A 24056-nucleotide genomic window follows, 5' to 3' on the forward strand; every position below is an offset into this window, starting at 1 on the left:
ACTTCTTCTTCTAAAGACCAAGGACTTTGACTGATCCTGAGGCCCTCCAGACAGCTAGCCTGGACATTATGTTTATCATTTCCTTCTCCAGTAGATAAAAGCAAATTGAAGTTAATGACTTGCTCAGTCACATAGCTAGTAAGTGTCTGAGGCTTGATTACAGCTTCCCACTATATACACACATGCCTTGTGCTTTGGGGGGAATTGATTCCTCTATATTCAAAGCTATAAGATCTCCTTTGAAGAAGACAGCCCATAAACCAAGAGATAAAGCATAATCACTCAGTACACAAGAAATATCCCTTTCAAGGACATTTGAAGGAGAAGAAGGAAAGGAGAGTAGTCTATAACTATTGTATTTTGTCTTTGATCCTACCTTCAGATGAAATATGATGAAGATAAGGAAGCAGTCAGTTAAAGACTTAATTTTGGAGATTTTACATAAAATTGTTTTAAAATGATTTTCATCAGATAGAGAATGATACATAGAGATACACAGATAGAGATTAATAGAGATATAGATATACATAGATATTCAGATACATATAGACATAGATGTACCTAGATAGATATAGCTATATGTCATAGATATAGATATGTATGAAGAAGATTATTTATATACACACATACATACATACATATTTCTGTGTAAATGATGGTAAAAAGAGCAATTTGCTTAAATACATAGATATATTTTTTTAGTTTCTGTTATGCCTTTTATCAGATTTTGGTCAAGTTGTGGATTTCAGCTTCCTCTTTTGTTTAACTGGAGTGATGCATATGTTGTCATCTAAATACCAAGAATGTTTTCTATTTTAAGTTGTGTGATGAATTGAAACATCGTGTCCACTGTGAACCTAAGGACTATTTCATGAACTTATTTTTTTTAAAGCCACAAAAATGGATTGATCAAGAATCTCCTCCAATTATAAAGACAGAGTAATTGGATCATGAGCTTTGGCCATGAAGCCTTATAAAGTAGAGATATGATCAGTTACGAAATGGCCTAAATCCAAGGGGGAAAAAAATGAGCTTAGCATAGAATGGACAAAAGTAAACCACCTCACTTAATTTCTTCAGTGTAAAAACAAAAAAGCACCCTACCCAAATCATACATAAATACATCTTATACATATACATATAGAGATATAGATAGATATATACAAGTTGATATGTGTGCATGTATATATGTGTGCATATGTAAATATATATGAATATACAAATGTGTGTATCATTTTGAACACATCAATCAAATTTCTTCTGTTTCTTTTTACTTCATTTTGCCTAGGTAGTTAGTGTACTATCTTTAAAAAAACAAAAAACAAAAAACAAAACTCCATTTACATCAAAATATCTATCTATTAATCTAACTATAGCAATTATATAGTTATATAGTACATTCATTGATTCTTCTATAAAAGGGCTGACCTGGGGTTGCAGAAAATATGAACATTTAATGATAAATGATAAATTGATCTATAAAAGGAAAAAACAAAAAACAGATCACTAGGAAAGCAAGGGCAGTCAGCCTATAATACATGACAATATGTGAATGTCATAGGCTAATAGAATGTATATGAACCTAATACTAGTTAAGGAAGCTATTCTTTCCCCCCTTTACTGACTATATGATCCATCCTCCAAAAGCATGGGATCTGCCATATCCAAAAAGTCAGTATAATAGTCTTTACTTTATGCCCTGTATTGCATTCTGTTGATCTGTGCTATGTTAAGAATAAAATGGGAAAATAAGACACCTTTTATTAGCTACAAAAATTACAAATTCCTTTGGGGAGATAAAAAACAAACAGAAGGAACAACAACTTTTAATTGGATTTGGAATTCTAAAAATTGAATATATCTTCTAAAAGTTGGTGTCCTGGAACAAAAGATTTTCATGGATTTTAACTATTATCCTGTTTACTTGAAAATAAATGCAGATGTTTTGAACTCACTTCAAATCACTACTCTTGGAGGTGTTTCTTTTCTTTTCTTTTCTTTTTTTTTAATCCCTAGCCATTATTTTCTTTCACTTTCAGGGTTTATTCCATTTTGCAAAGAAACTGAAAAATATTGTGATTCAGTAATATTGTTGAAAATAACTGGGATCAAAACATTTATAGATGCTTTATGTATATATATATATATATATATATATATATATATATATATATATATATATATGCAAGTGAAGCTGAGGCAATATTGGGAAAATGTAATAAAGGGAAAAAAATAAATGAAATAATTATTAGTACGTTTCACCTTTATTTATCTCATTAGGAAAAAATAAAGCAATAGATCTGCCTCAAGACCAGATTGAAGAAAATGCTCAATTTCACTGATGTGACAGAATTTATTCTTCTTGGACTGACAAATCGCCAGGAATTACAAGTTATTTTCTTTGTCATCTTTCTAATAGTTTATATAATCACCATTGTGGGAAATGTGAGCATGATTATCCTAATCAAGGTCAGTCCCCAGCTCAGCAGCCCCATGTACTTCTTCCTCAGCCACCTGTCCTTTGTGGATGTATGGTTCTCTACCAATGTCACACCCAAAATGCTAGAAAATTTGATATCAGAGAATAAAACTATTTCCTATGCCAGTTGTTTAATTCAATGCTTTTTCTTCATTGCTCTTGTGCATGTAGAAATCTTTATCTTGGCTGTGATGGCCTTTGATCGTTACATGGCAATTGGTAACCCTTTACTATATGGCAGTAAAATGTCAAGAATTGTTTGTATTCGATTAATCTCTTTCCCTTATATATATGGGTTCCTCACTAGTTTGGCAGCAACACTGTGGACTTATGGTTTGTATTTCTGTGGAAATATTGAAATCAACCATTTCTATTGTGCAGATCCTCCACTTATCAAAATGGCCTGTGGTGGAACATATGTAAAGGAGTATACAATGATAATTCTTGCTGGTATTAACTTCACATACTCCTTGTCTGTCATAATCATTTCTTATCTCTTTATTCTCATTGCTATCCTTCGAATGCATTCTGCAGAAGGAAGGAGGAAAGCCTTCTCCACTTGTGGATCCCACTTGACAGCAGTTGTTATATTTTATGGGACTCTCATTTTTATGTATCTCAGGCGCCCCACTGAGGAGTCAGTGGAGCAGGGAAAAATGGTGGCTGTGTTTTATACCACAGTTATCCCCATGCTGAATCCCATGATCTACAGTCTGAGAAACAAAGATGTGAAAGAGGCCATGAACAAAGTCATCAGCAGAACATGTCTAGCCAAATAAAAAAATTCCTTATAAATTCTGTAAACATTTGATCTTGAATGGGTGACCTATAGGTATGGGAATGAATAGCCATGAGTTAGTAATTTTTTCTACTGTCATTTTGAGGGGTAAGGGACAAAATAATGAATTCAACTAGGTCTGTTCCAGAGAATGCATCTATAATAACTTTCAACAATCTCTTCTTTAACTGTAACAATTGAAGCCCATTAAGGCTATAAAGTGAAAAATTCTATACAGATATAGCAATTGTAAAGCATTAACATTTTCATGTCTAGTCAATAAGCATATATTATGCACATGCTCTGTGTCAGGAACTGTATTAAACATTTTTGGGTACATAGAAAGTTTAAAAAGAAAAAAAAATTAGTCCACACCTCTCAGATTGGCCAAAATGACATGAAAAAAAAAATAATAATGACAATGTTGGAGGGGATGTGGGAAAACTGGGACACCAATGCATTATGGGTGGAGTTATGAACTGATTCAAGCATTCTGGAAATCAATTTGGAAATATGCCCAAAAGGCTATCAAACTGGGCATAGTCTTTGATCCAGTGGGGTTTTTATTGGGCTTGTATCCTAAAGAGATCATAAAGGAGGGAAAGGGATCCACATGTGCTAAAATGTTTGTAGAAGCCCTTTTTTGTAGTGGTAAGAAAATGGAAACTGAATAGATGCCCATCAGTTGGAGAATGGCTGAACAAGTTATAATATGAATGCTATGTAATATTATTGTTTTGTAAGAAATGATCAGCAGGATTTCAGAGAAGCCTGGAGAGACTTACATGAACTGATGTGAAGTGAAATGAGCAGAAACAGGAGATCATTATACATGGCAACAGTAATATTATATGATAATCAATTCTGATGGACGTGGCTCTCATCAACAATAAGGTGATTCAGACTAATTTCAATGGTCTTGTGATGAACGTTGAAGAAAACCATCGGCAGCTAGAGAGAAAACAATGGGAACTATGGACCATAATATAGTATTTTGTTGTGCCCTTGAATTTTGTTTTGTTTCTCATTTTGTTTTCCATTTTGATATGATTTTTTTGGTGCAGCATGATATTTGTGGAAAATATGTTTAGAAGAATTGTACATGTTTAATATATTGGATCACTTGCTTACTGAGAGAGAACGTGGGGGGAAGGAAGGGAAACAATTAGAATGCAGGGTTATGGAGGGGTGAATGTGGAAAATTATCCATGTATATATTAATAAAATAAAAAAGCTTTAATTAAAGAAAATTAAAAGTCCCCACTTTTAAGGAGCTCTCAGTCTAATGAGAAGACAATATATAAATACATATGCACAGACTATAGATGCTATGACACATTAGAGATAATCACATAAGAAAAGCTTTAACATTAAAGACAATCAAAAAAGACTTCCTGTACAATGTAGGATTTTAACTGTTCTTATGGGAAGCCAAGATTTGAAGATTAGGAGGGAGAGCATTTTAAAAAAGAGATTCTGAATTTATCCTGTGGTGAATAACAAAGACACAAGTATTATTGGATCAAAGTGTATACATATGAGGAAAATGGTTGCGAAGACTGGAAAGGAAGGACCAGTTTAGGTAATGCATAGTTTAAAAACCAAAGTATTTTGAATTTGATCTTAAAAGTAATAGGAAGTCATGAGAGCTAAAAATAGTTTTTCAGTTCCTGAAAATAAAAAGTTTGGTGATACTCCTCCCTCACTTCTTCATAGGACTACTGTGTAGACAGAATGAGAATGAACAACTGCAACTACTTTATAGTAACATACATATACAATGTGATATTTGCTAATTATATCCTTGTGCAAGTCACATAATTTCTTTAAACTTTAGTTTTCTAAATTGTAAAATTAGGGAAGTAGACTTGAGGAGCCTCAAGTGTTCTCTCATATAAATCTTTGATGTCTGATTTAAAATCTATATATATTTTTTGATCCTTCAGTTTTCTCATCTGTAAAATGGATATAACATTCCATGAATTCTCTATCCTACCAGCTTTGTGGAATTATTACATTCTAAGGCCCATGCTTCTTCACCTATAACATAAGTTGTAATTCAGTGATCAACTATAAAAATATATGTTTACATATATATATATATATATATATATATATATATATACACGTGTGTGTTTTATATATAAATATATACATTTATAATTAATATATTCTAAATATACTAGTCATTATTTTACATCATCTACCTTCCCCCTTCTCTTTAATAAGAGAAAATTGTGGTAGATAAAATTCTCAGGTCCTTTTTAGCACTTAAACTACATACTTCCATGATCCTCCTTATTTTCTTTGTCTTACAATAATTATTTAGCCTACAAAACTAGAATTGTCTTTGTTTAATTACATTGTTGATTATTTTACCAAGGTCAGTGGTAAACTTTTTCAAAACTGATTCTTCTTAGCATAATGGGTATCCACTTGGTTTACAGAAATGAACTTTCAAATAGTTTTTTTTAACTTAACAAAGATTGCATTTAACTAGGGAATTTATACACATTAACTAATCATTTACAATGTGCAAGATACTTTGTTTCAGTCCTGGTTAAAAATCTGACTGAATTATACTATTGCCTTGGATAATCAAACCAATCCTCCCATATTTGGTAGAAATCAAATCTCAGGGTGATAGAAGGTTAAGCAGAAACTAAATAGAACTGAATGACTGGGTAGGATAAATTTAAATTGTTTGAGAATTTAAGTCTAACTACTTTTAGACTAGATCTAACCAGTCTAAGTACTAGGCCACATCTAAAAAAGGGCATAACTTTTCAGTGAAATATTAAAAATTCCAGGTTTCTATATAGAAACCAGAAAAGTAAAGTTTCTTCTTAATCTCAAATTCAGGATTTTTCCCCTATAAATTGTTGTGTTTTCTGGGGAAATTATTGAAAATATATCATGACAATGCAGCTAGATGGTACAGTAGATGGAATGAAGTCAGGATGACCTTAATTCAAATCCAGCTGCAGACACTGGTAGCTCTGTGATACTGGGCAATTCATTTAATCCCAATTGCTTCAAATATAGTAATAACAATTTTAATTATAGTTAAAAGTATAATTCTCATGAAATGTATATTTTAAAATTTCTATCAACTCACTTCTAGAGAATTATATCTCCAATAAAATAAATTTAAGTGAAGTAAATTTAATCTTGCATTTATATATAAAAAGAAGTGTGAAGCGGGAGGGAATTTATTTAGCACCTAATATAAGTTAAGCATTGTGTTAAATGCTAATCTTTTTCAACCTCTAAACCAATACAACAACCATCCTTATAGGTATTTATGAAAGAGATGACAGTTTAGTTCTCTGATATCAAATGAGATGCTTCCAAAACTCTAAATACAGTGGATGGCAAATAGTAGGCACTATAAAATGTTTCTTTCCTCACTTCTTCCCTTAACCATTTAGTTAAACAAGCATTTACCAATCAATTAACAAATTATTTTTCTTTCTCCTCAATATCTCTATTCTTTTCTCTCCCTTAGCCACAAAGTACCTTTTTCACCTGGAGAATTATAGCAATCTTAAATAATCACTCTGTTTCAAGTATCTGTTAATTATGAAGTTAATTAATTGATCAAGTGGCATGGTAAACAGTGAGGCAAACACAAAGAGAGGCAACCCAATTGGCCAAGACGTTGGCCAAGGCAACTCAACTTTCAGATGTTAGAGGACTTTAGCCATTTCTTTTTCTGTTCTCCCAATGGTTTACATCAATAAGTAAATATTAATGTGCTCTAGGGGCTGATACTTCATTTTAAATAATTTTAGTGAAAATTTTCCAATCATTTCATGTATAAGTGAACTATTTGTCTAAAAGAAAGACAGAATTACAAGCACTCTTATGACAATGAATTGCTCATAAATTGAAAATAGCCTTTGGATATCATTATCTTTATTTTCTGCTCCGCTACTTTTATTTCTTTTAGTTAACTGGAAAAATAAGAAAATGGTCCATCTCCCATTGCCTCTCCTGATTAAACTTCTCATGAAATGCTTTTTCTAATTGAATTGAGGCTAAGTATGAAATAAGCTCCTCCATCTCCTACACTGACTTCTCCATGGAGACTTCCCGTCATAATTTATCAAGAATTGAACAGCTAGGTGATCCTAGAAATAGTTTCAGACTTGGAGTCAGAAAGACCTAAATTAAAACTAGGCCTCTATATGATGGAGGCCACAGTAACACCTACATTTTCTATTAGGACAGTTAATTGGCACAATGGATAGAGTAGCTGAGTCAGGAAGAATCATCTTCATGAGTTAAAATCTAGCCCATTGTATTTTACCCTAGGCAAGTCATTTAACCCAGTTTGTCTTAGCTTTCCTATCTATAAAATATTCTGGAAAGGAAACTGGAAAAAAACTCTATCATCTGCCAAGGAAACCCCAAATAGGCTCACAAAGAGTTGGACACAATTGAAAATTTACAATAAAATTTTCCTAGGTTCCTTGAATTGTGAGGAACCTAAAAATGGAGCCTGGTGTCATCCCATAAAAAGCTTTAAATAAGTGCACCAGTACTTTGTGATTCTCCCACAATCGGCTACTTGAGAAACTAAAGAAAATCTTGGAATCAAGCAAATTTCCCATAAAAAAGGTGCTGTGCTGGTATTACTGCAGGCTGTCTCAATGGCATTGTGCATCAAGATGTGTGCATTGAAAATCACTTCCCTATATTTTTTCTGAAAGACAATCCCATGTTTAGTTTACCCTGTGTCACATAGTAGGTTCTTAATAAATGCTAATCAAATGAACAACTTTGACCAATATAAGCAACTGTTTTAGAGTAAAATAATTCCTGAAGTAGCTAGGAAAAACATTAGACAGAGGGGCAGCTAGATGATTCAATACAGAGAGTGCTGGGTCTGGAGTCAAGATTAATTTTCTGGAGTTCAAATCTGTCCTTAAACACTAACAATTGGGTAATCCTAGGCATGTCATTAAACCCTTATTGTCTCAGGTTCCTCATATATAAAATGAGCTAGAAAAGGAAATGGCAAACTATTCCATTTTATTTGCTAATAGAATTCCATATTGGATGATTAAAATTGGATATGACTCAAAAAATTCAATAAAAAAGTAGATAAATTGCTAGTGAGGACATCAAGACAATCTGACTGCAAATTCTGCCTCAAACATTCATTAGGATCTTTTGGAATACAAAGAAAAACAAAAACTAATCTTGTCTGCTTATGGGGCAGTGAGGTATTTCCGAGCTGCCTCTACAGATAACAAGATCCTAACGAATTTAAATATCAACTTAGTTTTGCAATACACTTTACATGTTATCTCACTTGATCTTCAAGAAATGTCATGAAGTAGGAGCTTTTGTTATCTCCATTTTATAAACAGTAATACTGAAACTGAGAGAGTTTAAAAGACTTGGCCAGGATCATATAACTAATAAATGTTTGAGATCTTTAAAGAGAGCTAGAAGAAAAATGAGGAAAGGAAAGGAAAGCTTTACAAGAAGGTCTGGATAAGGCATATAGCGCATTAAAAGATTGAGTGGAAAAAGAAAACAACTCTGCAAAATAGAATTTGTGAATTAGAAAAAGAAAATAGCTCCTTTAAAAAGTAGAATTGGTGAAATGGGAAAAAAAATCCATAGAATAAAATAACTCATTTAAAAACTCAATTGAACAATTATGAAAAAGAAATTTAAAAAGTAAATGAAGAAAATAATTAAAAATCAGAATTGAACAAATGGAAATAAATGACTTGAGGAGACATTAAGAATCAGTTAAGCAAAACCAAAAAAATGAAAAAATAGAAAAAAGTGCTAAATACCTACTTGGGAAAACAGATCTAGAAGAGATAATCTAAGGATTATTGGACTCCCTAAAAATTATGATTAAAAAAAAGAGCCTAGACATTATTTTTGAGGAAATCATCAAAGAGAACTGCCCAGATGCCATAGAATCAGAAGGTAAAATAGCCATTGAAAGAATTCATTGATCACCTACTGAAAGAAATATCAAAATTAAAACTCCAAGAAATATTGTGACTAAATTCCAGCACTATCAGAAAGGGAAAAATCCTACAAGCAGCCAGAAAAAAAAATTCAAATACTGAGGAGCCACAATAAGAATTACTCAGGATCTAGCAGCATCCACATTAAAGGACTGAAGGGCCTGGAATCTGATATTCCAAAAGGCAAAGGAACTTGTTATGTAGCCAAGAATAACTTCACCAAACTGAGCATTTTCTTCCAGGGAAGAAGATGGACATTCAATGAAATAGGTGAATTCCATATATTTCTGATGAAAAAACTAAAGCTAAACAAAATAATTGACTTCTATAATGCCTAGTTTCTGCCATACTAGTTTCCAATTTGTCCAGAAGATTTTGTCAAATAATGAATTCTTATCACAAAAAAACTGGGGTCTTTGGGTTTGTCAAACACTAGATTGTTATATTCATTGATTATTTTCCCTAACCTATTTCACTGAATGACTATGCTATTTCTTAGCCAAGACCAAGTGGTTTGATGACTGCTGTTCTATGATATTGTTATAGGTCTGATGTAGCTAAGCCCCTCACAGTGGCATTTTTTTCACTAATTCTTTTAAAATTCATAACATTTATTTCTTCCAGGTAGACTTTGTTATTATTTTTTCTAGATCTGTAAAATAATTTCTTGGGAGTTTCTAAATAAGTACATTAATTTAAGTTGTATTGTCACTTTTATTATATTTCCTCATCCTACCCATGAGCACTTGATACTTTTTTGCAACTGATTAAATCAGACTTTATTTGTGTGGAAATTGTTTTGTAGTTGTGTTCATATAGTTCCTGACTTTCCCTTAGCAGATAGATTCCCAAATATTTTATATTACCAAGTTATTTTGAAAGGAATTTCTTTTTGTATCATTTGCTACTGGACTTCATTGGCAATATATTAAAATGCTGATAATTTATATGGATTTATTTTATATCCTGCAACTTTGCTAAAGTTGTGAATTGTTTCTGGTAGTTTTTTTTTTTTTTTTTTTTTTTAGTTGATTCTCTAGGGTTCTCTTAGAATACTATCATATCATCTGTAAAGAGCCATAATTTGGCTTTCTCATTACCTACTCTGATTTCCTTAATCTCCTTTTCTTCTTTTATTGCCAAAGTTGAAATTTCTAATACAATATTAAATACTAATGGTGACAGTGGGCAACCTTGTTTTACTCCTGAGCTTATTGGGAATTGGGAATTCTAGTTTGTTCCCATTACATATAATGTTTGCTGATGGTTTTAAATGGATGCTACTGATCATTTTAAGGAAAAGTCCATTTATTCCTATACCCTCCAGTGTTTTTAGTAGGAATGAGTGCTGGATTTTCTGCATCTCTTGAGATAATCATATGATTTTTATTAGTTTGATTGTAGATAGAGTCAGTTATGCCAATAGTTTCCCCAAAATTGAACCACCCTAGATTCCTGGTATAAATTCTACTTGATTCTGTAATGTCTTTGATAATATCTTATTTAAGATTTTTGCATCACTATTCATTAGAGAAATTGGTCTATAATTTTAGATTATATAAATGATGTAAATGGTCAATAAACCAAGATGGTTTAGGTATTAGCACCATAGCTATGTCACAAGAGGAATTTATTAGGATTCCTGCTTTCCCTATTTTTGAAATATTTTGCATAGTATCGGAATTAATTGTTCTTTAAATATTTGGTAGAATTTAAATGTAAATCCAATTAGCCCTGGAGATTTTTTTCTTACAGAGTTGATTAATGGCTTGTTATATTTCTTTGTCTGAAATGGGATTACTTAAATAATTTATTTTCTCTTCTGTTAATCTGGGCAATCTGTATTTTTATAGATTCCACTTGGATTATCAAATTTATTGACATATATTTGGCCAAAATTACTCATAGTTTTTGCTTTAATTTCCTTTTCATTGATGGAAAGTTCTCTCTTTTCATTTTTGATACTAATAATTTGATTTTCTTCTTTCCTTTTTCTAATGAAATTAACTAAAAGTTCATGTATTTTGATGATTTTTTTCATAAAACCAACTTTTAGTTTTATTTATTAATTCAGTAGTTTACTTACTTTCAATTTTTATTTCTCTCTCCTTTTATTTTAGAACATCAAATTTGTTATTTATTTGGAGTTTCTAATTTGTTCTTTTTTGAGCCTTTTTAGTTGCAAGCCCAATTCTTTGATCTTCTCTTTTTCTATTTTATGCAAGTAAGCTTCCCTCTGTGCCAGATTGAAAAAAATATTTTTTGGAAATCTTCCAAATTATCTTCTGTTGGAAATTTGTTACACTTCAGATATTTGTGGGTTCTGTCACTCCAAATCCAATTCAAAGGTGTTATTTACTGTCAATCTGAGGGATACTGGAAGAGCTCAGAAAAAGACGTCTCCTCTCTGTCATCTTGTCTCCAATCCTCCCCTCTTGGAATGACTTTAAATAAAAGGCTGTAGAAGTTTTATTTTGCTATAAAGGCAAAGAGTCAATAAAGGTGTTTTTTTTTTTTTTATTTTGTTTTGTTTAGTAGGGGAATATTCTCATAAGATTTCTTCTTTAGGAAGACTAATTTGTCAGCTTAATACAGGATACATTTGAGAAAAGATAAAACAAAATATAAGTTTAGTTATGAGCATGTGTCAATATTTAGGGTAATAAGTAAATGACAGGCTGATATAGTGTAGTGACCATAGGATAAATGGAGTCATGAACAAAGATGTGAAATATATGATTGATAATAATAATTTGTCTTTATAAATTTGACTGTTTGTGAATTACTTTACACATATTATCACATTTAATTCTCACAACAGTTCTTTGAGATAAATGCTATAATTATCCCCATTTTAGAGATGAAAACATTATGTTTGAGAGAAGTGAAGCAATTGATCTAGAAGCATACACTTAATACGTGTCTGAGGATAAAGTTGAACTTTAAATTTTCTAACTCCAAGTCCAACATTATATATACTTTACCACTTAGCACCCTAGGTGAAGCATAACTTTCATTTTTCTCATTTTAGTATTTATTTCTAAGATGGAAAAGATATATTATGGATTCTCTCCAAAAATTTTTTTAATGCCTCCTTCACATCTTTGTTCCTCAGGCTATAGATAATGGGGTTTAACATGGGAATCACAATGGTATAAAATACAGATACCACCATATCATGGCTCAGAGAGTAGCTGGCAGAGGGCCTCAGGTACATGAAGAGGATAGTGCCATGGTAAATGGCTACCCCAGTCATATGGGAACCACAGGTAGAGAAGACTTTTTTTCTCCCTTCAGCTGAGCGGATTCTCAGAATGGCAGCCACGATGAACCCATAAGAAACCAGAACAATCAAGATGGTGAAGATCTCAATTGAGCTCACAAAGATGAAAAGCAGCAGTTCATTGACATGAGTATCAGAACAGGAAATGGCCAGGAGTGGAGGAATATCACAGAAGATGTGTCTGATTACGTTGGATGCACAAAAGGATAAACTAAATGTAGCGACAGTATGTAAGATGGCATGTGACACACCCCCTACATATGAACCAATAATAAGAGGCACATAAATTTGTGGCGACATGATAGCTGAGTAAAGCAGTGGGTTGCAGATTGCAATGTAGCGGTCATATGCCATAGCAGCCAAAAGAAAACATTCAGTGGTCCCAAAAGTAACAAAGAGGAGCATTTGGGTAACACATCCAGAAAAGGAAATGGCTTTATTCTCTGCTAGGAAATTGACCAACATCTTAGGTGTGATAACTGAGGAGTAGCAAGCATCCAAGAAAGATAAGACACTAAGGAAATGGTACATGGGGGTATGGAGTCGGGAATCAATCACAACTAATACAACTAATCCCAGATTTCCCACCAGTGTAAAGAGATAGATTGCAAGGAATAGCAGGAAGAGGAAGATCTGCAGCTCAAATCGGTCCGTGAAGCCAATTAGGACAAACATGGTAACCATGGTATCATTAGCCATGATTTCTTTTTTATTTATCCAACTCTGGGAATAACAAGAGAATTGCTACTATAAATGAAATTTGCAACATTCTGTTATATTCTAGAAATTCTATATGTCATTATATGAATTATGCTAACATTGAGATAAGTTTTTTCAAAGCTTTCTCTTATAATTGAAAATAAACTTCCTCAACCCCTTAGGAATGTTCATTGAAAGCTTGGTTTTTAAATGAAATGATGAACCCATGATCCTTTTTCCAAAGTTAAATAGGAACATGTAATAAGATAATATAGGCACATTCTACCAAAAATTATTTTTAAGATTTATTCTTAAATAAATCTTCAAGAATTATTCTTCCATAAAGAAAGTCTTGGTGGATAAGCCTCAATTTTGTTATTATTGAAAGTCACTTATATTCTCTAAAAATTCTGTGCAGTTTTTAATATTTTCTAATGACCCTAGTGCCTGTGAGTACTTGTTCAGACCCATGAGTTAATGCCTGGGATTGAACTCTGTTCCTATTCTTTACTATCTGTATGCCTGTGAAGTCAATATTTATTATTTATTATTATTATTTTCTGATACACAATTTAAATTAAAGGCTGATAGATCTAGAAGAGAATCTTAATACCTGACAGAATGTAAGCTCTGTTTGAGAACATCAACTCAATTTTGCCTGTACATGAATCCATTAAATATAACCAACCAAGAATTATCTGTATTTAATTTGAAGATGACCAATAAAGAGGAGCTTACCTCTCACTGCTTTGATTCTTAGGAGAATGTTCTTTACAAACACATATACTTATCTACAAGTTTCATCACTGTTTTTAATTCTAATATCTAAAGTCAGATGGGGAAAAATATATGACCACTTTCATATGATCATTATATCCATAAAGACAGCTATTCTACCCTCCCCAAAATTATTTTAACAGAATATAAATTTCTAATTCTAATATAAATATTCTAATAATAAATTCAAAATTTTTTTCTCAAATTATGTTTTCTAATTCTCACCATTCTTGTTGTACTCCTTTGGATTCACTCTGGCTTGTCAAAATCCTTAAAATATGATATCAAGAAGTGAACACAAAACTGCAGATTTGGTTTATAGAAGTATCAGAAAATAGTAAGACCATTTTTTTTCTCTTGACACTATTCCTTTTTGATTTGTGTAATATGAGATCTGGAAGAAATATTAGAACATAAAAAGCTTACTTTTTAAATATTTTATGTATAAATTACATGTACATATATTAGCAAAAATTATAATTTTGCTTAAAGCAATGCCATGAGGCATGTGTTTTAATTACTATTATATTCATGTTATGATTGATGATGAAAATGAATTAAAAAGAAGGTGACTAGTCTCAAGATATACAAGTGGACAATATGAAAGAAGCCCAAGGTGAAAATACATTTCTCTATGTCCTAGTATCTAATAATTGTTTAATAAATGCTTGCTGACTATCTTCCAGTACAGTTAGCTATTCTGTGCTATTTAGTGACCTTAGAAAACACAGTACAATTTTTACCTCACAGACTTTACTATGTAACTGGAAAAATCATAATTTCCTGGGTCTCTTCGATTTTAAGATGAAAATGCTAGACTGATAGTAAGACTTTTGTGTCTACAAAGTCTTCTGACCTCATGGTAACTCTCGCAAAAAATAGGAAATGTAAGTAGGTATTTAGACATAATTTGGTAGTCTTCAAGTAGAGTGTATGTTCATTTTTGCATCTTGCAAAATACCTAATGAAGGTTCAGGGCCTGGCACATAATATTCATTATATTATTGTTGGTTGACTGACATTTAATAGCTCACTAAGTATTTGTTCAGTGAATTAATATATGAAAATAAGCCTGATCAAAGTGACTTAAATCTATTCAACTAAATAGATATACATGATCATAAAGGATGAATTTCCATAATGAAAAGAAAATTAGATTATTCTTCCTTATAATGTGCTATACCAAGAATATATTATGATAAAGGATATACCAAAGCTGAGAATTAGAAAGGTACTACACTTATTATTAAGTCAGATCTAATTTAAAAATTGTCCATCCTACCTGTAAAATAAGAGAACAGAAATTGTAGGTTGAATAGATTATGAGTGTCATGTATTTAAACCACTTATATGCATTTTCTCCCAGTTATTCAGTGGGGAATAGTCCTGGAGGGATACAGCTCAATCATCTTCTGGGATAAAGAAGCACTTACAATTTGTAAACAAATGAGTAAGTGGATTTTTTAAGAAATTAGTGTACAAATTAAGGATTACTTCCAGAAGGACCTCTCCTTCTCCCGGAATATGAAACAGAATAAGTATTTAATATAAATGTGTATAGTGGAAGAACATTAGTTAGGCAATAAAATAATTTGAGTTTTAGTCATATTAACTCCCATTTGTTTATGTGAGATGCAAAATATATGTTCTCTTTCCATGAGATTTTTAATCCTAAAGCAAAATGATAATATTATCCATCATGTCTTGAAAGAATTCAGACATTTCTTTAATGTAATAATATCTCTGGAGTTCTTTCAATTCTTCCATTTTTGTCTTAACATGGAATGGAAGCAACTCTGAGTCTCCAAAAATATATCAATGCAATAAAAGTTCCAAAAGGTCACATTATGCTTGAGAAGTTTTAAATAGGAAACTAATGACAAATATTGCCAAGTCCTGATATCTTACCTTCAGATTAGCTAAGCAATGAAGATCTTTTAAGCATTCCAAAGTGTGATTCCCAAATATCTTCACAATTTTATTACATATGACCATTAGGTTTACAAAAATTATGTTGGAGATATTTTAAGATCCATTGCATGAGCACAATGGTAATAAGTCAAAGATATTGATATACTAAAATATCCTTCAATGATTGTTACATAATGAGGTGATTCAGGCCAATTCCAATAGACTTGTGATGGAGAGAGCCATTTTCATAAATCGTTAAATTTTGAGAATGAAGACTATGGGAACTGAATGTGCATTAAACAAAGTATTTTCATTTTTGTTGTTTTTGTTTGCATGCTTGTTTTTTTTTTTCTCTCATTTTCCCCTTCTTTGATCTGATTTTTTTCTTGTGCAGCATAATAAATATGGAAATGTATTTAGAAGAAGTGAACATGTTTACCCTGTATTAATTACTTTGCTATCTAGGAGAAGTGGGAAGGAGGGAAAATATGGAAGAAAAGATTTTGCAAGGATGAATGTTGAAAATTATCTTTGATTAAACAGAGTGACATTATAAGCAAATTAGAAGAACATAGAATAGTTTATCTGCCAAAAGGAAGGAATTTGTGATCAAAGAATAACTGGAACTCAGAATTGAACACCAAATCGAAAATTTTGATTATATTAAGTTAAAAAGTTTTTGTACAAAGAAAACTAATGCAGACAATATTAGAAGGGAAGCAATAAATTAGGAAAATATTCTTACATTTAAGGGTTCTGATAAAGGCTTCATTTCTAAAATATATAGAGAATTGACTCAAATTTGTAAGAATTCAAGCCATTCTCTAATTGATAAATGGTCAAAGGATATGAACAGACATATTTTGTCTACAGTTATTTTAAAGGGAATTTCTATTTCAATCTCTTGCTGATTATATTTTACAGTAATATATAGACATGTTGATGATTTGAGTGACTTTATTTTATATAGTGCTACTTTGCTAGACCTGCAAATTATTTTGAATAGGTTTTTGGATGATTTTCTAAGACTCTTTAAGTATATCATCTCATCTGCAAAGAGTTATAGTTTTATTTTCTCATGGTTTATTCTAATTCTCTTAATTTCTTTTTCTTTTCTTATCACTAAAACCAACATTTCTAGTACAATGTTGAATAGTAGCAATAATGAGCATTCTAATTTCATCCCTGATTTTATGGAGAATATATACTTCTCTTCATTACAACTAATACTTGCTCTAGGTTTTACATAGAAACTGCTTGTGATTTTAAACAAAGCTTACTATATCCTTATACTCTCTAATGTTTTTAATAGGAATGAGTTCTTTATTTTGTCAAAAAATTTTTTTGCATCTATTGTGTTAAGTCAGGGCTAGCTCCCTGGAGGTCTCAGGATCAGCCAGAGTCAGGATAAGTAAAAGTCCTTGGTCTTTAGGGGGAGAAGCAGCCAAAGTTTTGCCAAAGAACTCTTCTGGAGTTCAGAGTCTCCATCTTTCTCCTCCTAATCCTGGCCAAGTGAGTCTCTGACCTCTTTTACCCAACCCTCTAATCCTTGCCTATGATTATCTTAACCCCAAACATTGAGCCAGCATCAAACAGTGAAAAGGGCCATTTTCCCAAACATATGCTAATAGAGTCTTTGGTCTTATATGGAATAGGTAATTAGCCTTATGTGCTTGGTTGTCTGATTCAAGTACACCATTTCATAGTTTCAGGCCTTCACATATTGATATTATCCAATCCTTCATACCTGCTATAAATTCCATTTTGTCATAGTATAATATCCAGCTGATAAGTTGATATAACCTCTTTACTAACATTTTATTTAAAATGTTTGCATTCATTAGAGAGATTGGTCTATAATTTTCATTCTTTGTTTTAGCTCTTCCTGGTTCAGTATCCTATTTTTGTAATAAAAGGCATTTGGCAATACTCCTTTACCTATTTTTCCAAATAGTTTACATAGTATTGGAATTAATTCTTCTTCAAATGTTTGGTAGAATTCACTTGTGGAGCCATCTGGTACTGGAGATTTTTTTTTTTTTCCTTAGGGAGTTCATTAATGACTTGTTCAATTTCTTTTCCTAAAATGAGATTACTTAAATAATTTAATTATCTAATTTTAATCTGGGCAATTTATATTTTTGTAAATCTTCATACATTCCAATTAGATTATCAGATTTGTTGGCCGTACAATTGGTCAAAATAGTTGCTAATTATTGCTTTAATTTATTTTTCATTGGTGGTATATTTACCCTTTTCATTTTTTTGAGGCTGATGATTTTTTTCCTTTCCTTTTTCTAATCAAATTAACCAAATGTTTACATATTTATTAGGTTTTCATAAAACAAATTCTTAGTTTTATTAATAGTTCAATAGATTTCTTAGTTTCAATTTTACTAATTTCTCCTTTGAGTTTCATGATTTTTAATTTGGCATATAATTGGGGACTTTTTTTTTTTCAAGTCTTTTTAGTTGCATTCCAAATGCAATAATCTCCTCTTTCTTTGTTTTTTTTTCATGTATCTATTTAGAGATTTAAAAAAAAAAATACTCTCAGAACTGCTTTGGGTGTATCTCATGGGTTTTGTTATGTTGTCTCATTATGGTTCTTCTCTTCAATGAAATTATGGATTATCCCTGTCCTTTGTTGTTTAACCACACTCATTTTTTAGTCTTAGATTATTTAATTTACAATTGACTTTTAGTCTGCCTGTCCCTGGCCCCTAACTGAATATAATTTTTATTGCAATTTGGCCTGAAAAGGAAGCATTTACTATTTCTATTTTTCTGTATTTGATTGTAAGATTTTTATGCCCTAATACATGGTCAATTTTTGTGTACATTCCATTTACTGTTGAGAAAAAGGTGTATTTCTTTCTGTCCCTATTCAGTTTTCTCCAGAGTATGTAGTATATGTAGTATATGTAGATTTATTTGGATTATATTAACTTTCATAATTTCTTTCTTGTTTATTTTGTGATTAGATTTGTGTGATTCTGAGAAGGAAAAATTGTGGTTCCCCAATAGTATAGTTTTGCTTTTTATTTCTACCTGTAACTAGCTTAAATTTTTTCTAGGAATTTGGCTGATTTATCTCTTGGCGCATTTAGTATAGTTACTACTTCAATGTATATAGTATCTTTTATCAAGATACACTTTTCTTCCTTATCTCTCCTAATTAGGTCCATTTTTTTCTATGCATCCCTCAAGTCCTGTGTTTGTAGATGAAATTTTCTAGTTATTTCTGTTTTGTTTTGTTTTTTTCAATAGAAATATTTGAAAGTCTCTTATTTCATTGAAAATCAGTCAGCTCCTCTGAAAGATGATTCCAAGTCTCATTGGGTAATTAATTTTTGGTTGTAACCCTAAGTCCTTTGATTTTAGCAATATGTCATTGCAGTCCCTCTGATCATGTAATGTAGAAGAATCTGCCAGATCTTGGGTAATCCTGACTGTTACTCCTGGATATTTGAATTGTTTATGTCTGGAAGCTTGCAGTATTTTTTTCTTTTAGATTGTAGTTTTGGGGAATTGCAAAAATTATTCCTTGGGGTTTTCCTTGTGGGATCTCTTTCCAAAGGTCAATCAATCAATTCTTTCAATGAGTATTTTCCCCATTATTTCTAGAATATCGGGCATTTTTCCTTAAATTAACTCTTGAAGAATGCTATCCTGGCCCTTCTTTTGATCATGGACTTTCAGTAGGACAATAATTTTTAAATCATCTTTTCTGGATCTATTTTCCATGTCAACTCTTTTTCCAATGAGGTATGTCCATCCAATTTGTCATTCTTTTTAGTTCGCTTGACTGATTCCTGCTATCATAAAGAATCATGAGCTTCCATTAGCCTCATGGCAGTTTTTTTTTTTTTTTTTTTTTAATGTGTGCTTTTTTTTAAATTAGCATTTGTATCTCATTTTCCATTTGGTAAATTCTACTTTTGAAGCTATTGTTTTCTTCATTTTTTTATTTGGCTAATTGTATTTTGTAAGGAGCTGTTTTCTTCAGTAAATTTGGTCCTTCCTTTTCTAAGCTGATGACTATCTTGCATATCGTCCATTTCTTTTCTCATTTTTCCTCTACTTCTCTTATTTGTCTTTTAAAATATTTTATGAGCACTTCTAAGAAGACTCTTTGGTCTTGAGATAAGTTCATATCAGTCTTTGAGAAATCCTCTGTAGACATTTTATCATCACCTGAATTGGTGTTTTGATATTCTCTCATCCTAGTAGATTTCTATTGTCTGTCATTTTTGTTTTTTCTGTTTCTTGCTCATTTTCTTTCCAGTTCTTTTGGTATTTCCCCTGCTTTTTGTTTTTGTTTTATTTGGGTTTTTTGCTTTTTTTTTTTTTTTTTTAACTTTTAAGGTGGAGCTTTGCTCCTGGGATAAAGGAGATGCTCTCCAAAGCTTCCTGTGAAGCTCTGAGCCTTCTTTTGGGCACAGGGGTCCCTTGTGTTTGCTAGGATTAACTTTGCCTCTTCTTTTCCAGAAAAGCCTGGTCCCCAAGAGTTTGTTTTCTGAGCTAGGACTGGAGGCTTCTCCACTAATTTGCTCCTACATTGAAAAAGAATGAAATTATCAGTTGTTGATTTGCTGTAATTAAGATGCTCTCACTGGTTTTCCCAGAGTCTATATGAATTAGGGTGAACATCCTTTTCACCCCAGTGAGATTGACCTTTCTTGCAATTTTTCCAATCTGTTTTGAGTTGAAGAATGATTTCATTCCAACAGATGCTCTTCAGAGGCTTTGTTTCATGTGGTATTCAAGGTCAACAATCTTCCTGGCTTTATTCTGCCATCATCGCTAGTCCTTGAATTAAAAAAAAAATGTTTTTCTTATTTTTCTAGATTTGGAAACAACTTAAAACGCTTCCTAATTAAACTGCCTTTGCAATACAAAATATAATTAAAGAAGTATCAAGTTTTGGGAGAGTAGTCCAGAATGTGCAGACTTTACAAAAGATACATAGCCAAAAAGTGTCTTTTATAGCTCATTTGCAAAATTAAAAATTATTTTAGCAACAGGCTATTGGTGAAGGGGATTTTTCCATGTCTAAGAGTGAGACCAGGATCTAAGAGTTAGGGAAGAGTTTGGGCAGATGCTAGTCAAGAACAAACTCACATAAGTGTTATGCTTATATGCTAAATTTCATGTTGAGACCAGAGGACTTGAGTATGCTTTTAGATATGCTAACAAGACAGTCTCAGAAATGTATTTATTTTTTGTGTGACAGTTGACACAGCATTGTCTTCATGAAAGTTCTACATTACTGTGCATAATGGAGACACGATAGGCTCATCAAAGTTCCTGCTCCATATTAAATATACTGTAGATAGTCACTGAACTCAGTTTCTGCCACTTCTAAAATTTGAAGAAGGGATTCTAAGAAGAGAAAACTAAATGGAAGCAAACAACAGGGAAAACAAAACTACTCATTACATGTTTATCATGTGCCAGGTACTATTCTAAACACTTGGGAAAGTCAATCTTCTATTCTATTGAGGGAAGATAATCATCAAAAATGGTTGAAAAAAGGGAAGGAGTAATGGTACCCTACCTGACTAGTCATGGCAGCTCTCTTATATGGAAAGTATCAAATAAATCTGGAATAGGTTGGACACCAGAAAGAAGTCAGTTAAAGCTCCTACCTCATGATATTTCATGAGGATCAAGTGAGATAATGTATGTAAAGTGCATTGTAAAACTTATTTGATATTCACATCATTAGGATATTTAGGTACTCTAAGACTAAATCTGACTGCAGAAAATAAATAAATGATCCTGGTTAATGTGTTACTCCTAATGACAAATCCAAGTGTGCTCTCAAAGTGATGACATTCCCATGGGATGAATTGGAAGCTAGGAAAGAGAGGCATCATGTCAGAGACTTCTAATTATTTGCTTATAATGATATTCAAAAATATAATTTGGCTAATTAGTGTGATTTTTTCCCATTGCCAGAGATTTTATGAGAAATGTCATTGCAATCATTTCTTCTCCATATAATTGAACTTCTGGGAGATGATAGATCCCAAAGGTAAAGACTTTGCCATAAATCTGTCTCAGTCTCTCAGCATTTCCTCTTTGTGGTAAACACAGAATACATTTCCAAAGGTAAGTTTTATAGGTATTATTCTGAATATGAAAGGGATAAATAATTATTCTTTAAACCAGCCTTACAAATCTTTCTAAAACACAGGGTATAGGAAAAAGAAACTTGCATCTCTCTAAATCATTATTGAGCTAGAAGTAGATATGCCTTTTATAATACATATGAGGCAACAAAAAATAGTGCATAGATAGCTAACTAGGATGACTTGCATATGTTTAAGACTCATCATCAGTACACAGATACTCTATGATGTTACTCAGGTTATGTAACTTCATGTTGTAGGAAGTTTTAGAAGACTATGTTATGGACAAGGAGAAAGAAAATAAGTTGCCTTCCAGTCTCTATCTTTAATAATGCTAATATGAGTAAAGGTATCTTAGCTGTCTTCCCATGATAGAATCTTTGTTCCTAGAAGGTACTGAAATCTTTGTCTCCAAATCAATTTTTATTCTTCTGAAATTTATCTAATAATATAATTTGTCACACTTAACATCTACTCTAAAAAATGACATATCAGAAGCCATTATTAATGTCTCCTCCCTTAGATTATTATTAAAACAAGCAAATAGCAAATTTGCTTATCCTATTTGAGAGAGTGTGCATTTTATAAGGGATCCATTGTGGTCACCTTCCCTCAGGAAGGTGAATAGAACTTGATCTCATTTTCTAATGATCTTTTACGATGAGAATTTGATCAGTTGTTCTAAAGACCTTATACTATCATATATATATATATATATATATATATAGATATATATACATATAGATAGATAGATATAGATATATATACATATAGATAGATAGATAGACATAGATATAGATATAGATATACAGATAGATAGATAGATAGATAGATAGATAGATAGATAGATAGATAGATAGATATAGATATAGATATATATATAGATATATCTATATCTATATCTATCTATATAGCCTTTGCTGTCAAGGAAAATAATCATCTCTATTTATTCATAACTATTTTCCTATTATTTATGTGGACCTAAAGGGAAAAGTAAATATTTTTAAATGCAGTGACTAACCTCTCTAGGAGATTTAGATTATCCATATAATTCAATGTAAACTTTAAGGTTACTAATAGTTTCAAATTTTTTAAATAAATTTTAGAATCTTATAGAGTCACATTATTACTTCTTTGTCAAGTTTTAGATGAAGCCTAAGTCTAGGGAAAAATACTCTATAGAGAGTCATAAATCCTGTTGAAGGTTTCTATTTTATTCATATAGACATACCACCAACTGAAATAGATCAGCAATTCCTTTGTAACATCACACGTTTGAGAGTCGTTAGTGGCAAATGGGTGATCTGATTTACCATTGGCCACTTTACAAATATGTGAATTTCTGAATGCAATTTTTGGTTAGTCATATTACTAGCTTGTCAATACTTAGTGATCTATTTTGAGCTTTCTTGACAGAGATACCGTAGTTACATGCTATTTCTTTTTTCAATTCTTTTTACAAATGAGGAACCTAAGATAAATTGAGTAAAGTAACTTTTCCAGAGTCACACAATTTGTAAATGTATGATATGATTCAAACTTAGATATTCTTAATTCCAGACCTGTTGTTCTAGCCACTGTACCAAGTAGCTACTTGAATAATTTAGATAATTTTTGAACTCTAGCCTTCCTTATGCCAAAGAAAGCTAATTCCACACTGCCACGCTAGGGAAATTTATAGAATTCTAAGCAAACATATGTATTTAGTATTTACTGCATTCAAAATATTGTGATAGATGCTCAATGGGATAAGGAGGAAAATGAAAATTCTTAAGGTTGATAAGATATAATTCCTATTGCTATCATAGCACTTGATAACAGCAATACAGAAAATGTAAACAAAGTGCTATGTTAGATTTCAGAGTGAAATTATAAGTTGAATTGCTGTAACCTAAATAAATTTCTACAAAACTCCTACAAACAGTCATTTAAGCCTATAGAGATCATGAAAGGTTTTCTAAACATATAGGAGTTGGTGCTAGAAAAACTAGAG

General features: G+C 31.7%; 2 protein-coding genes across 2 annotated transcripts; one reads left to right on the forward strand and one right to left on the reverse strand.

The window, feature by feature from the left end:
- The first annotated feature begins 2325 nt into the window (after positions 1-2325).
- On the forward strand, positions 2326-3258 carry LOC141546621 (olfactory receptor 5M3). The gene has a single exon (XM_074274582.1). The coding sequence runs from the start codon at positions 2326-2328 to the stop codon at positions 3256-3258; it is 933 nt and encodes a 310-aa protein (XP_074130683.1).
- A 9038-nt stretch (positions 3259-12296) lies between these two features.
- LOC141547519 (olfactory receptor 5T17-like) lies at positions 12297-13238 on the reverse strand. Its single transcript, XM_074275913.1, has one exon. It carries the CDS (start codon positions 13236-13238, stop codon positions 12297-12299), a length of 942 nt encoding a protein of 313 aa, XP_074132014.1.
- Positions 13239-24056: the final 10818 nt, after the last annotated feature.

This window comes from Sminthopsis crassicaudata, chromosome 6 (assembly GCF_048593235.1).
Source record: "Sminthopsis crassicaudata isolate SCR6 chromosome 6, ASM4859323v1, whole genome shotgun sequence".
In the NCBI taxonomy this organism is placed as follows: Eukaryota; Metazoa; Chordata; class Mammalia; order Dasyuromorphia; family Dasyuridae; genus Sminthopsis; species Sminthopsis crassicaudata.

Excerpts from the sequence above, each read along its gene's own strand:
- LOC141546621 (XM_074274582.1), top strand. The coding sequence starts at position 2,326 with ATGCTCAATTTCACTGATGTGACAGAATTTATTCTTCTTGGACTGACA.
- LOC141547519 (XM_074275913.1), bottom strand. The coding sequence starts at position 13,238 with ATGGCTAATGATACCATGGTTACCATGTTTGTCCTAATTGGCTTCACG.